At 42.8% G+C, this 14293-nt stretch overlaps 1 protein-coding gene across 10 annotated transcripts in view; it reads left to right on the top strand.

Annotated features, from left to right (window-relative positions):
• The window catches only part of BCL11A (BCL11 transcription factor A), a 101057-nt gene extending 89177 nt beyond the window's left edge, over positions 1-11880 (top strand). For 4 of the 10 annotated variants that reach the window (XM_081833578.1, XM_081833580.1, XM_006747441.3 and 1 more), the window contains one exon: positions 1600-6005. In XM_081833578.1, the coding sequence (XP_081689704.1) occupies positions 1600-3620 (2021 nt within the window). In that variant the 3' untranslated portion in view covers positions 3621-6005. Of the gene's footprint in view, positions 1-1599; positions 6006-11369 lie in introns of those variants that run through there. The other 6 variants (XM_081833581.1, XM_081833579.1, XM_081833583.1 and 3 more) reach the window with 3 other exon arrangements.
• The last annotated feature ends 2413 nt before the right edge of the window (positions 11881-14293 follow it).

The following is a 14293-nucleotide window of genomic DNA, read 5'->3' as shown; positions in this document are numbered from 1 at the left end:
GTGTTTGGGGCTCCTGAGAAGACCCTGCCAGCTTTTCTTTCTGACTTGCTAAATGGAGGAATCATAATTGATTAATTCCTCATTCCCACTCTTTAGCTCCATGGTGGATTTTTTGCTTTTAAAAAAAAGTTACTGACATATACTAGCTGGGGGCCTTACGTGACTCGTCTAGTCCCCCTTTTAAAAGACAGGCTAAAGTTTATTTCTCATTTGTGTTTTACACACTGTCTTTTTTGGAATCCCTGGGAAGTTAACTATTTTTCTCATCCTTGTCCTTTGGCCACCAACATTTGTGCCCTTTTTAATGCTGTAGTTGACTGGTAAACTGTTAGTTACTCCCTTGGTGTATATATATTTTCAAATTTAGCTATCTCCAAAAATGAATGATTGTGAAGTCAAGTTGGCCCCTCTTTGCCAAAGTGGCATTTACCGCTCTCGGGTTCTTTTCAGCGAGAGAGAAATAATGTGACTTAAGCAGGGCCCCTCTCCAGACGGCTTGGCTACTGGCCAAAGAGTTGACTAGCTGAACTGTATCTTTCTGTTTCTTTCTCAACTGGAGCTGAGGCTCAGCCGAGGGCGCAGGATGTTGTATAATTTGGTTCACGTTGTTAGCCTCTCAAAATAATGAGGAGGAGGATAGTGTAGCATTTCTCAGCCTGCTGCCCGTCATGGTGCTGGCTGCTTTAACTGTTCTTAAACTAGGATGCTGTGTCTGCTTAAGTTGGCACCAGCCCCTCCTCCTAACTTCTCCAGACTTGCATTTGTTTGACTGGGGGACAACTCCTAAAGATTCGATACGGCCTGTTGGTTAAATCCGAATTAAATTTCTCTTTTGAGATTTTTTGCACCATCCCTTGAGATAAAAATGGGAGTCCCTATAGGGTGTTGTGGGACCAGGATTGGGACTCACTGATCCTCACGCCGGCTGGGATGTGAGAAGGTTGCTAGTTTCTCTTCCTGGAATTATTTTATGAGTATCTTCTCATTTTTAACAATATCAACAATTAGTGTGTTTCAGGCTAAGATTAAAAGCATCTCTAGGGCCATAGAGAATTGTAATGAGTTGACCTTCTCTTTTTTGATATCTCTATGAAATGATTGCCTCTTTAGAAAGTTCACCTGCCACCCAGGGGAGAATAGAACGATGGGATTTAGGAAGCAGAGAAGTTTCCCTTAGGTCACCTTGTCCAAGTCCCTCACTTAACAAATGAGGAAACGGAGGCACAGAGATGAAGTCGCCCACCCCAAACCACAGCTGGCGAGAGACTGGGAAGCTCAGATGTTTGCTGAGTTTCCCTAGAATGTAGGGATCCTCATTCCTAAGCTTGTATTGGTCCAGATTTTTCTGCTTTGGAGATTGGATTTAAAATTCTTAGAACTGAATGAAATGGCAGAAAGACTGACTGGACAACTATTTATTGGGCACCAATATGTGCCGGGCACCAATGTAGGCATGGGCAATAATAGGTCAGTTAGGGCTTAGGCCTGTGGGGTCGAGGGCTGGGGGGCAGGGAAGGCAGGAGGTGAAACATAAAGAAGCAGTTGCTAACGCCCTCCTCTGTGATTAAACATTGATGTTGGTGTTGTATTATTTTGCAGGTAAAGATGAGCCCAGCAGCTACACATGTACAACTTGCAAACAGCCATTCACCAGTGCATGGTTTCTCTTGCAACACGCACAGAACACTCATGGATTAAGAATCTACTTAGAAAGCGAACACGGAAGTCCCCTGACCCCGCGGGTTGGTATCCCTTCAGGACTAGGTGCAGAATGTCCTTCCCAGCCACCTCTCCATGGGATTCATATTGCAGACAATAACCCCTTTAACCTGCTAAGAATACCAGGATCAGTATCGAGAGAGGCTTCCGGCCTGGCAGAAGGGCGCTTTCCACCCACTCCCCCCCTGTTTAGTCCACCACCGAGACATCACTTGGACCCCCACCGCATAGAGCGCCTGGGGGCGGAAGAGATGGCCCTGGCCACCCATCACCCGAGTGCCTTTGACAGGGTGCTGCGGTTGAATCCAATGGCTATGGAGCCTCCCGCCATGGATTTCTCTAGGAGACTTAGAGAGCTGGCAGGGAACACGTCTAGCCCACCGCTGTCCCCAGGCCGGCCCAGCCCTATGCAAAGGTTACTGCAACCATTCCAGCCAGGTAGCAAGCCGCCCTTCCTGGCGACGCCCCCCCTCCCTCCTCTGCAATCTGCCCCTCCTCCCTCCCAGCCCCCGGTCAAGTCCAAGTCATGCGAGTTCTGCGGCAAGACGTTCAAATTTCAGAGCAACCTCGTGGTGCACCGGCGCAGCCACACGGGCGAGAAGCCCTACAAGTGCAACCTGTGCGACCACGCGTGCACGCAGGCCAGCAAGCTGAAGCGCCACATGAAGACGCACATGCACAAGTCGTCCCCTATGACGGTCAAGTCCGACGACGGCCTCTCCACCGCCAGCTCCCCGGAACCCGGCACCAGCGACCTGGTGGGCAGCGCCAGCAGCGCGCTCAAGTCTGTGGTGGCCAAGTTCAAGAGCGAGAACGACCCCAACCTGATCCCGGAGAATGGGGACGAGGAGGAAGAGGAGGACGACGAGGAAGAGGAAGAAGAGGAGGAAGAGGAGGAGGAGGAGCTGACGGAGAGCGAGAGGGTGGACTACGGCTTCGGGCTGAGCCTGGAGGCGGCGCGCCACCACGAGAACAGCTCGCGGGGCGCGGTGGTGGGCGTGGGCGACGAGGGCCGCGCCCTGCCTGATGTCATGCAGGGCATGGTGCTCAGCTCCATGCAGCACTTCAGCGAGGCCTTCCACCAGGTCCTGGGCGAGAAACATAAGCGCGGCCACCTGGCCGAGGCCGAGGGCCACAGGGACACTTGCGACGAAGACTCGGTGGCCGGCGAGTCGGACCGCATAGACGATGGCACTGTTAACGGCCGCGGCTGCTCCCCGGGTGAGTCGGCCTCGGGGGGCTTGTCCAAAAAGCTGCTGCTGGGCAGCCCCAGCTCGCTGAGCCCCTTCTCCAAGCGCATCAAGCTCGAGAAGGAGTTCGACTTGCCCCCGGCCGCGATGCCCAACACGGAGAACGTGTACTCGCAGTGGCTCGCTGGCTACGCGGCCTCCAGGCAGCTCAAAGATCCCTTCCTTAGCTTCGGAGACTCCAGACAATCGCCTTTCGCCTCCTCGTCGGAGCACTCCTCGGAGAACGGGAGCTTGCGCTTCTCCACGCCGCCCGGGGAGCTGGACGGAGGGATCTCGGGGCGCAGCGGCACGGGAAGTGGAGGGAGCACGCCCCATATTAGTGGTCCGGGCCCGGGCAGGCCCAGCTCAAAAGAGGGCAGACGCAGCGACACTTGTGAGTACTGTGGGAAAGTCTTCAAGAACTGTAGCAATCTCACTGTCCACAGGAGAAGCCACACGGGCGAAAGGCCTTATAAATGCGAGCTGTGCAACTATGCCTGTGCCCAGAGTAGCAAGCTCACCAGGCACATGAAAACGCATGGCCAGGTGGGGAAGGACGTTTACAAATGTGAAATTTGTAAGATGCCTTTTAGCGTGTACAGTACCCTGGAGAAACACATGAAAAAATGGCACAGTGATCGAGTGTTGAATAATGATATAAAAACTGAATAGAGGTATATTAATACCCCTCCCTCACTCCCACCTGACACTTCCTTTTTTCACCACCCCCCCTCCCCCATCGCCCTCCAGCCCCACTCCCCCGTAGGATTTTTTTCTAGTCCCATGTGATTAAACAAACAAACAAACAGAAGTAACGGAAGCTAAGAATATGAGAGTGCTTGTCACCAGCACACCTGTTTTTTTTTCTTTTTCTTTTTTCTTTTTCTTTTTTTCCTTTATGTTCTCACCGTTTGAATGCATGATCTGTATGGGGCAATACTATTGCATTTTACGCAAACTTTGAGCCTTTCTCTTGTGCAATAATTTACATGTTGTGTATGTTTTTTTTTTTTTAAACTTAGACAGCATGTATGGTATGTTACGGCTATTTTAAATTGTCCCCGATTCGTTGCTGAGCAAACATGTTGCTGTTTCCAGTTCCGTTCTGAGAGAAAAAGAGAGAGAGAGAGAAAAAGACCATGCTGCATACGTTCTGTAATACATATCATGTACAGTTTTATTTTATAACGTGAGGAGGAAAAACAGTCTTTGGGTTAACCCTCTATAGACAGAATAGACAGCACTGAAACAAAATCTCTATGAGCTAAATGTCTGTCTCTAAAGGGTTAAATGTATCAATTGGAGAGGAAAAAAAAGGCCTTGAATTGACAAATAAACAGAAAAACAAAACAAGCTTATTCTATCATTTGGTTTTAAAATATGAGTGCCTTGGATCTATTAAAACCACGTTGATGGTTCTTTCTACTTGTTATAAACTTGTAGCTTAATTCAGCATTGGGTGAGGTAAGAAACCTTAGGACCTAGCATATAATTCTATATTGTATTTCTCACAACAATGGCTACCTAAAAAATATGACCCATTATGTCCTAGTTAATCATCATTTTCCCTTTAGTTTAATCTTATAAGCAAAACTGATTATACCAGTATAAACGCTATTTTGCTCCTGGTGAGAGCTTAAAAGAAATGGGCTGTTTTGCCCAAAGTTTTATTTTTTTTAAATGATGATTAAATTGAATGTGAAATGTGCAAAAGCCCTGGAATACAATTAAATGCATTAGTAAGGAATTCATTTTATGAAGATAACTTGTTTTAAATAATGTCTGTCTAAAAAAATTCTGGCACCAAAAGAAATAGATCCAGATCTACTTGGTTGTCAAAGGGACAATCAAATGATAAACTTTAAGACCTCGTAGACCATATTAAAAAGAAGAGACTGACAATAAGGTTTGACAGAGGGTAACAGGAAAAAAACAATATGTGATCTTTTAGCACAACGTGGTACTATTTGCCATTTTAAACTAGAACAGGTGTATAAGCTAATATTGATACAATGATGATTAACTATGAATTCTTAAGACTTGTGTTTAAATGTGACATTCTTAAAAAAGAAGAGAAAGAATTTTAAGAGTAGCAGTATATATGTCTGTGCTCCCTAAAAGTTGTACTTCATTTCTTTTCCATACACTGTGTGCTATTTGTGTTAACATGGAAGAGGATTCATTGTTTTTATTTTATTTTTTTAATTTTTTCTTTTTTATTAAGCTAGCATCTGCCCCAGTTGGTGTTCAAATAGCACTTGACTCTGCCTGTAATATCTGTATCTTTTCTCTAATCAGAGATACAGAGGTTGAGTATAAAATAAACCTGCTCAGATAGGACAATTAAGTGCACTGTACAATTTTCCCAGTTTACAGGTCTATACTTAAGGGAAAAGTTGCAAGAATGCTGAAAAAAAAAAAAAAATTGAACACAATCTCATTGATGAGCATTTTTTAAAAAAAAAAACTAAAAAAAAAACTTTGCCAGCCATTTACTTGACTAATGAGCTTACTTACTCGGACTCAACATTGCAAGCGCTGTGAATGGAAAACAGAATACACTTAACATAGAAATGAATGATTGCTTTCGCTTCTACAGTGCAAGGATTTTTTTGTACAAAACTTTTTTAAATATAAATGTTAAGAAAAGAATTTTTTTAAAAAACACTTCATTATGTTTAGGGGGGAACTGCATTTTAGGGTTCCATTGTCTTGGTGGTGTTACAAGACTTGTTATCCATTTAAAAATGGTAGTGGAAATTCTATGCCTTGGATACACACCGCTCTTCAGGTTGTAAAAAAAAACATACATTGGGGAAAGGTTGAAGATTATATAGTACTTAAATATAGGAAAATGCACACTCATGTTGATTCCTATGCTAAAACACATTTATGGTCTTTTTTCTGTATTTCTAGAATGGTATTTGAATTAAATGTTCATCTAGTGTTAGGCACTATAGTATTTATATTGAAGCTTGTATTTTTAACTGTTGCTTGTTCTCTTAAAAGGTATCAATGTACCTTTTTTGGTAGTGGAAAAAAAAAAAAAAGACAGGCTGCCACAGTATATTTTTTTAATTTGGCAGGATAATATAGTGCAAATTATTTGTATGCTTCAAAAAACAAAAAGAGACAAACAAACAAGTGTGACATTGTACAGATGAGAAGCCATATAATGGCGGTTTGGGGGAGCCTGCTAGAATGTCACACGGATGGCTGTCATAGGGGTTGTACATATCCTTTTTTGTTCCTTTTTCCTGCTGCCATACTGTATGCAGTACTGCAAGCTAATAACGTCGGTTTGTTATGTAGTGTGCTTTTTGTCCCTTTCCTTCTATCACCCTACATTCCAGCATCTTACCTTCATATGCAGTAAAAGAAAGAAAGAAAAAAAAAAAGGAAAAAAAACAAAAACAATGTTTTGCAGTTTTTTTCATTGCCAAAAACTAAATGGTGCTTTATATTTAGATTGGAAAGAATTTCATATGCAAAGCATATTAAAGAGAAAGCCCGCTTTAGTCAATACTTTTTTGTAAATGGCAATGCAGAATATTTTGTTATTGGCCTTTTCTATTCCTGTAATGAAAGCTGTTTGTCGTAACTTGAAATTTTATCTTTTACTATGGGAGTCACTATTTATTATTGCTTACGTGCCCTGTTCAAAACAGAGGCACTTAATTTGATCTTTTATTTTTCTTTGTTTTTATTTTTTTTTATTTGGATGACCAAAGGTCATTACAACCTGGCTTTTTATTGTATTTGTTTCTGGTCTTTGTTAAGTTCTATTGGAAAAACCACTGTCTGTGTTTTTTTGGCAGTTGTCTGCATTAACCTGTTCATACACCCATTTTGTCCCTTTATTGAAAAAAATAAAAAAAATTAAAGTACACAATGTAAGCTTCTTGTGTCCTCATTTGACACACTCTGTAAATTACTTTCAAGAAAATAACAGGTTTTAAGAGAAGGCCAGTCAGTCTTTTTCAGGATTATTTCTATGGGTATTTTGATGCGTGTATTATACCCTAAAGTGTATATATACCCTACTATATTAATATAGACATATCTCAAAACATGGAAATAGTTTTTAGATTTTATAGTTCTAGAATAATTTTCAAGAAATGGAAAGTGTTTTCAGTCTGATGTTAAAAACTTTCCCTTCATCTCTTAACGATAATCTATTCAGATATAAATGAAAAATTTACTGGTAATAGCATCTTAAACTTTTATTTCCTTTGGATTTTTTGCTGTTCTTGTTGTCTGAAAGTTCTTTTCTATTCTCCCTTCCCTGCTCTATCTTAGAACATAATGTAAAAAATCAGCTCTTTCGTTTCCATATGAGTCTTTCTTCATACCAAAAATAACCTCACCCTCCCCATAAAAATCCAGAAACAAAAGCATCAGGTTAACGAGAGAGAGAGAGAGAGAGAGAGAGAGAAAGAGAGAGAGAGAAGTAACCAGTAGTTTAGCCAGATGTGGCAAATCTCTGGAATCAGCCACTGATTTCCTGAGATGGATGGTGGTTTGCCTTGTGCTTCTGAGATCCTAGGGACCAGAGATGGGACAGATCTTTTAGGCGCTTTTCTAGTGTGTTCCTGGCTGATAGCAAACGAGGGGGTGAAATACCCTTCAGTGATCTTTTGCCCAACCAACAGATTTATGAAATGAAACATAGTCTTTGGAAAGCAGGTTAGGTCCCTTATAAAAACCCCTCCTTAGAAATCTGTGTCGTCAGTTTTACAAATACTGCATGCTGCAGCATCTATTTGCTTTCTTAAAACACATACTTCTGTGATACTGTCTCCCTGTTCCCAGTGTAGATGAATGGATACAACGTTGTTCTTCTTTTTGTAAAAACCAAAACAAAAGCTGTTCTGTTGTCTTCTTGTGGTAGCATTTTTGTTGCTTAGGTCTTATGCCCTGGTGCCTGTGAGGTGGCCTTTTCATGTAATGCCTTTTATCTGAGGCAAGAATAGTTTTATCCTTCTAAAATACACAGAAAGTAGGTATATTTTTTTAAAGCCAGTTTGGGTGGGAAGCAGGGAGTGAAGGCAGAGAGGAATCCCGTACGAGAGGATTTGGGCCTGGGTGTAGGAGCTGGGATGAGATGGACGTATCTTGCAGGACTTGGTAATTGGCAGTGAACTGAGAGGCGGTATTTGTGTTTTGAATTAGGTTACTTCACAACTGAATCCAGAATACTATGCAAGATAGAAATATTCCCCAGGGCCATGCCGGTTTTAGATGTGGTGACTTCCGCTCCACCATATTAAATGTCCATAAAACCGCTGTGTGTCCCCTATTACTCTTTTATTAGGAGCTATGAGTGCAGCTGTGCAGGTTTTGTATACAGTGTTCATTTTAATTTTTCAGTGTATGATGCTCTTAGCATAATTAGGTTTTGCGTCCTGACAGACAGAATTAATGGTGGATACTGTATACTTACTTGTATGTTCAAATTTCTTAAATGGGGAATGGGGAGGGGTACAAGCATCTGGTGATAAATCACGGATTATGTTTGATTTACATGGTCCCGAAGTTAAATAAATTTATTGGGAGACACGTTCTTCAGGGTACTTAGTCTTCTGACTTATTGAAGCCCTCTTATAAAATCTTATTTCTGAAGCTGAGTGAACAATAGGAGCCTGAAAACCTAGGCAACAGGAATATAACTTAAAAATGGCATCTGTATCCGGAACCCCAAAATTAAAAATCTTAATGCAAAATAACAAAAAACATTTCCAACTGAGGATAAATTCATGATATTTTTTTTAAATGAGGAAATACTAAGGATATTAACATTTTTCAGAATTCTCCAGTTTATGTGATACCCCTGATGTGTTGATGCAATGTCCTCTACATACGTGAACTCTTAATGCTTAAATGTTCCCTTCTATCTTCATTTGGAGAACAACTTAATAAACAGGAGGACAGCAAATACTACTTCTCACAGATTTTAACTTAGAAACCCTCCCAGTGCATGGACTGCCTCTATCCTGAGACCGTTTCCCATCTTCTCTTTGTTTAGGACCTACAAAAGGACTGAAGCCAATACATTTTAAAGGTGGCTAAGAAGTGGGGTGAACACTTGCTTCTTCATTTGTACCAGCCATGGCAGAAAGTGTGAAGTAGTTGAATTTTTCCCAGGGCCTTCTCTGATAGAACTGTTTATTTAAATACCATTTTTGTATATGTAATGAGTACGTACTGTATATGTTCATAATGCTTGAAGTGAGAATTTGAAAGGAAGTGGCAGTGGGGGTCAGATATCATTTCATTTGGAGCAATAAGGAAATGAGGTGGTTTATTCGCAGACACTGAAAGTTTGTTAAAAGGTACTGGGATATTTCAGGCTTTCCTGAAAAGGTGTTGAGGAGCCTCAGGCCCCATCCTGTCCTGCTTTGAACACTTTACTCTCAGAGCATGAGGGAGGAAATACGGTGTTTTCTTTTTTTTTTTTTTTAAAGCCTCTTTCGCCCTCTGTACGCACACACAAACATGATTTCTTATGACTGTGTTGTAGTCGTGTGTTCTTCATTATGATTCTGTTACTCCATCGTTCCCGGGCCTGGTGTGTTCAAGAATGTACCCATCCCATTCTCTTTTCTTTTTTCAGACAACTTCCCATTAAAAAAAAAAAAAAAGAAAAAGAAAAAGAAATGTGGGAATTTTGCCAGTGTGAGGATGGGATTGGCAGTGTTCTTTAAACCTGCTTGGAAAAATGTTCTTTGAAAGACTGTTAACTTTTTAAAAAGGCATGAGGCACTTAGCAAATTTTCCTAAGTGTCTCCTAAGGCCCTGCAGCTTTCCCAATTAAGAATAAATGAACCCATGTTTAGAGAAATGGACATCAGGACACATAGCCAGAATTGGGATTACGTACATTTATTTCAGGGCTTCTATAGCTGCGAATGGTAGACATGGGTTGTTGGGTGTGCACTTTTGCTTGCTGTCATCTTGTTATCCCATTAGCCCTCTGTTTCATTTAGTAAAACACATGGCCAGTGAATTAGCCTTTAGGGGGATGGGTCTGTTTCTCTCTCTCTCTCTGTTTCCCAGTGTCATCTATGGTCATGGGATGCAATTAATTCCTCCCTTTCAAACGGGAAAGGAGACCAATTCAGTTCACGTGGGTCATTGTACTTAAGAACTGAAACTTGCCTGAACACAACTCCAATGGTTGATCCAAATACCGTTTTTTCTTTCTGTAAAGTGGCAAAGACTACTTAAAGGGAGCGGATATCAGGTCCTTGTGATTCAGCAGAAAAGGCAAATTAAACGATTTCCCCAAAGTCAATCCTCTAATGCAGGATCCACTCCCCCACCCCCAAACCCATAGGGGGTTGTGCTGTGCTTTTCAATAACGGTGAGCGGGGGTACATGCCCAGGCTGTGTTTTGTCTGTTAGGGTTTTCAGTACTGGTAGCAGGTCGGACAAAGGGGTTTGATGGGGGTATCAGCTAGAGGGGCCTCAACGACAGTGACAGGGCTGGACTGGGAACGGGGTTCCCCAGAACCCACCTGGACACAGGAGGCCCCTCAGTCCGGGTCTCCACTGCGCAGGGGGAATTCGGGAGAGCAGCTGAGCTCCAGACCCTGGGCCTCCTGCGGCGCCAAGTCGGGGAAGAGGAGGCCCCAGGCCCCTGCTTCGGGTCGCCATGGCAACGAGCCCTGGAATGCCACAGTGGTAGCCCTCTTCCTCGGCACATCCGGACTCCCAGTTCTGCTGCTTCAAGTCAATGTACACAGCAAGGGAGGAACCCCGGAGGAAAATAACCACTCCCTTCTTCCCTTCACCATTGCCTTTCCCCCTTACCAAAAAGAAAAAAAGGAAAAGAAAACTGCATGTTTGAAAGAAACTACAGGCAGTTTTTGGTGCAATTTGGGAGCAACTATTTTGGGTTCTGGTTTCCTCTTCAGAGATTTGTTCGCCTCTTGTAAATCGTTGGCTGCTTTGACGTTGAACTTGATGACATTTCATGTTTTCGTTGTGCTGCTTTTACATCAATTTTGAGTTTCTGTTTCTTTATAATTTTATTATTATTTTAAGGAAATGTCCCCCTGCCCCCCTCCCTCCCCTGTTCTCCTCAACCAAAGGACTGTTTCCTACTCAGTTTTCTCAGTCGTAAGGGAAAGTGTTTCCTTCCAGGTGTGTCCCCAGTTTATTAGGACTATCATATGAGCGGGTAGCGGGTCTGGGTCCCTGGCGGGGGAAGGCAGGGAGGGAGGCATGGGAAAGGCACTCAGAGGTCAGAGATGTGGGGGGAGGGGACTGAGTTTGAAATCATGTTTAAGATGCCAGTGGCTCAACCTGTGGTGAATTTAAGTTATAGTTTTAAAAAGCTAGTTAGAGAACAGAAAATCACTGGGCCAAGTCACACCTGTACTTTTTTTTTCCCCTCCTCTGTCTCCAACCTCTTTCTAGGTTCTTCACACACCCCCATTCGGCGTAGTACCCAGAGAGCTCAAGATGTGTGGCAGTTTTCGGATGGAAGCTCGAGAGCCCTTAAGTTCTGAGAAAATTTGAAGCCCCCAGGGGCGGGGTGGACGAGAGCCGCCCAGCCGACATCTGCGTGGTCTGTCATCCTGCTAGTTTGTGATGTTTTCTGACAGTAGCCTCCAAGAAGCCGTTGTGCGAAGACAGAGTCCTGCAGAGTCCTTCCTGCCCGGGCCTGCAGTGCCATTTTATTTATATTTTTTAATAAAAAGTAAAAACAAAAAAACAGACCCACATTGGAACAGTGAATCAGTCCCATTACAGAGGGCCCCTGGACCATCGCTGTCCTGAGCAGCGTCCTGGCCCTTTTAAAACCAGCCAACCTAATTACCCGTATTGTGGAAATGAGCATGAGTCCCCCAACCCCTTGTTTCTATACATTCTATGTTGTCTTTTAAAAAGTGTGCTTAACATTGACACAATAAATGTTGGAGCTTTAGGTGGTGTTTGCTTGTTCTTTAATTATTAATGCTTATAAGACAATGCAGCTGCTTATGACTTTGTATTTCTGTACCCGTTTCCTGCAGACATCCATTGGGTGGGTAGGAGGAACAGATTTGAGGAATGGGTAGGAGGTGTAGGAGGGGAAAGAGGTTACTGCTTATCAGATGGCATAAATTTTCAAGGAGAATCAAAATGCAAAACTTGGGAATAAATCATAGCAATATCATAATTAATGTAGTAGTAGTGTTGCTGTTTATTAATGCTGAAGTGTGGTTTTCCTAACTGTCTGACTTATAATTTGCATACCATTAAATAATGCATAATATGGCACGCTGAATTCTGTTTTTCAAATATATGCTTTTGGTGGCTACCGAGCAGGATTTGAATTTGTCTTTTAATTTAGCTCAAGAAAGATAACGTCACTGGGTTAGTGGTAAATCCCAAAGAAGGTGATAAATGTCAGTAGTGGCTTATTAAATATTCTAATTTTAGGTTCCCAAACCTTTAGCAAATATATCTTAATACAGACAAACAAACACACATAAAACTTCTTTATTACTTACATTACTCGTATTAGGAAATTTGGGGCAGATTTTATATGGCAGGGGAGGGAACTGTGGGAGGAAGGAGGTTCACATCAGAACACACAGTTGTGATCGTGTCGTCCATTCCTCAGAAATCAGTGACACAAATAAATTAGTTCTACAAACAGGTGATAAAAATCCCTTCTGGTCCAGTTAATTTACAAAGAACTTTTCTCAATTTGGTGTTTTCTATTGCCTGGAGAACCAGAAGAGAACTAGAAACAATATAGCATATTAAAATAGGCTTATAAATAATAGAACTCAGACACCTGTGTATTATAGATTTACATATTGGCTGTGAACGTAAGTGGGGAAAATCTTACCCACTCACTACCCTCTGGCTAGATTACCCAGCCTAGTGAGAAGATAGCAAAATAATTGGCATCTGGATTCTTTCCTGCTTATTCATCATAAATAATGACTTCTTACAGTAGCGTACTGCCTTCTACTTTATACAGTGCTTTCATGAACATTATTTCATCTGATCATCGTCGGGACAGATCTCACAACTTCCACTTTGTGGGTGAGGAGACTGAGGCTCGCCAGGGTTAAGGGCTTGCCGCAGGCCAGGACGATGAGAGGGAGGGGAAGAAAGCCAGGTGTTCTGGTGTCTAGTCCAGAGCTGATTTCACTGAACTCTATAACTGATCAAAGAGAAGTGTCTCCCTGTGTTAGCACACAAGTCATTAATGTTCATAAACGCACACACGTATGGCGTGCGCGCGCACACATACACACACACACACACACACAGATCAGGGATGTCCATAGGTCAGGGCACGCAAAATTGTCCCTTTCTACCAACAGCCGTGGGCACTGCAGGAGGAGGTTGGAGCAAGGGTCCCTCCTTGCCGTCTTTTCCCGGTGTCTTTTCCAGGACAGATAAACAACCCTGATTGACTAGGTGGCCTTGATGAGTTTTTCCTCTCACCTAGGTGGGATGGGGCTTCCAGACAAGAGTTATTTCCTGGAGAAACATTCTCCCTGCCCCATGCTCTGCCTTTATGTTGTTGAAACCTGAGACCAATAGGGATTCTGTGACAGCATCCTCCCTGAATGTGCTAAGCTCCTTGCTGATACTTCCAAAAAGTGACACCATTTCCAAAGGGAGACCCGACTGAGATAGAGCAAACAATTAAGATTCTTTTGGACAATGTCGGCCTTGGTTGGTAACTGCACTTGGTGTTCACTACACTTTCATTTCTGGTCTACGTTTCTGCCTCTACCTCTTTTTTCTTCTCGGAGTCAGAAAGTAAATGGGTAATTATAAATTATTGGGTAATTGTAAATAAGTGGATCCGTTATAAATACATGGCTATCTCTAGAAGTGGGATTTTTGTTTTTTGAGGGGGTGGGGGAGGAGAGAGGGTGTGGGTAAAGGATATCTTTTCTTCCTCCCCCTTTTGGGGGAAAAAAAAAGACGTCTCATTAAAAAAAAGAAAAGACCATCTCTTTCTCCCATATCTTTTTCAGTTGGAAGAGAATAAAAGTTCATTTATGAAATTCATTATGAAATGATGGTGTTGTGCTAGGGCTAGAACTTTTGAAAATCCACACAGGATTGATGATTTGGGAAGACATCTCCCTGTGCGATATGTCAAGGTCGTGGTTATCCGTGAATGGTGGAAGCCGAAGAAGGGACTGACAAATCTGATCGGGGTCCTCACTGTGCCCTCTCCTGAGAGTGAAACTTCAAATTGCAGAGAGATTAATTGGTTGCCCAGCAGGTACTGAGCACGGATTAGAGGACACAGTCTCGGGTGCTTGGGAGGGTGGGGACCAGACATGGGACATTGTTCTTACCCTCCCAAGCCTGGTCTATGA

This window comes from Leptonychotes weddellii, chromosome 10 (genome assembly GCF_054177405.1).
Source record: "Leptonychotes weddellii isolate Sample4059 chromosome 10, ASM5417740v2, whole genome shotgun sequence".
In the NCBI taxonomy this organism is placed as follows: domain Eukaryota; kingdom Metazoa; phylum Chordata; class Mammalia; order Carnivora; family Phocidae; genus Leptonychotes; species Leptonychotes weddellii.
This window is presented reverse-complemented; position numbering and strand designations above follow the sequence as displayed.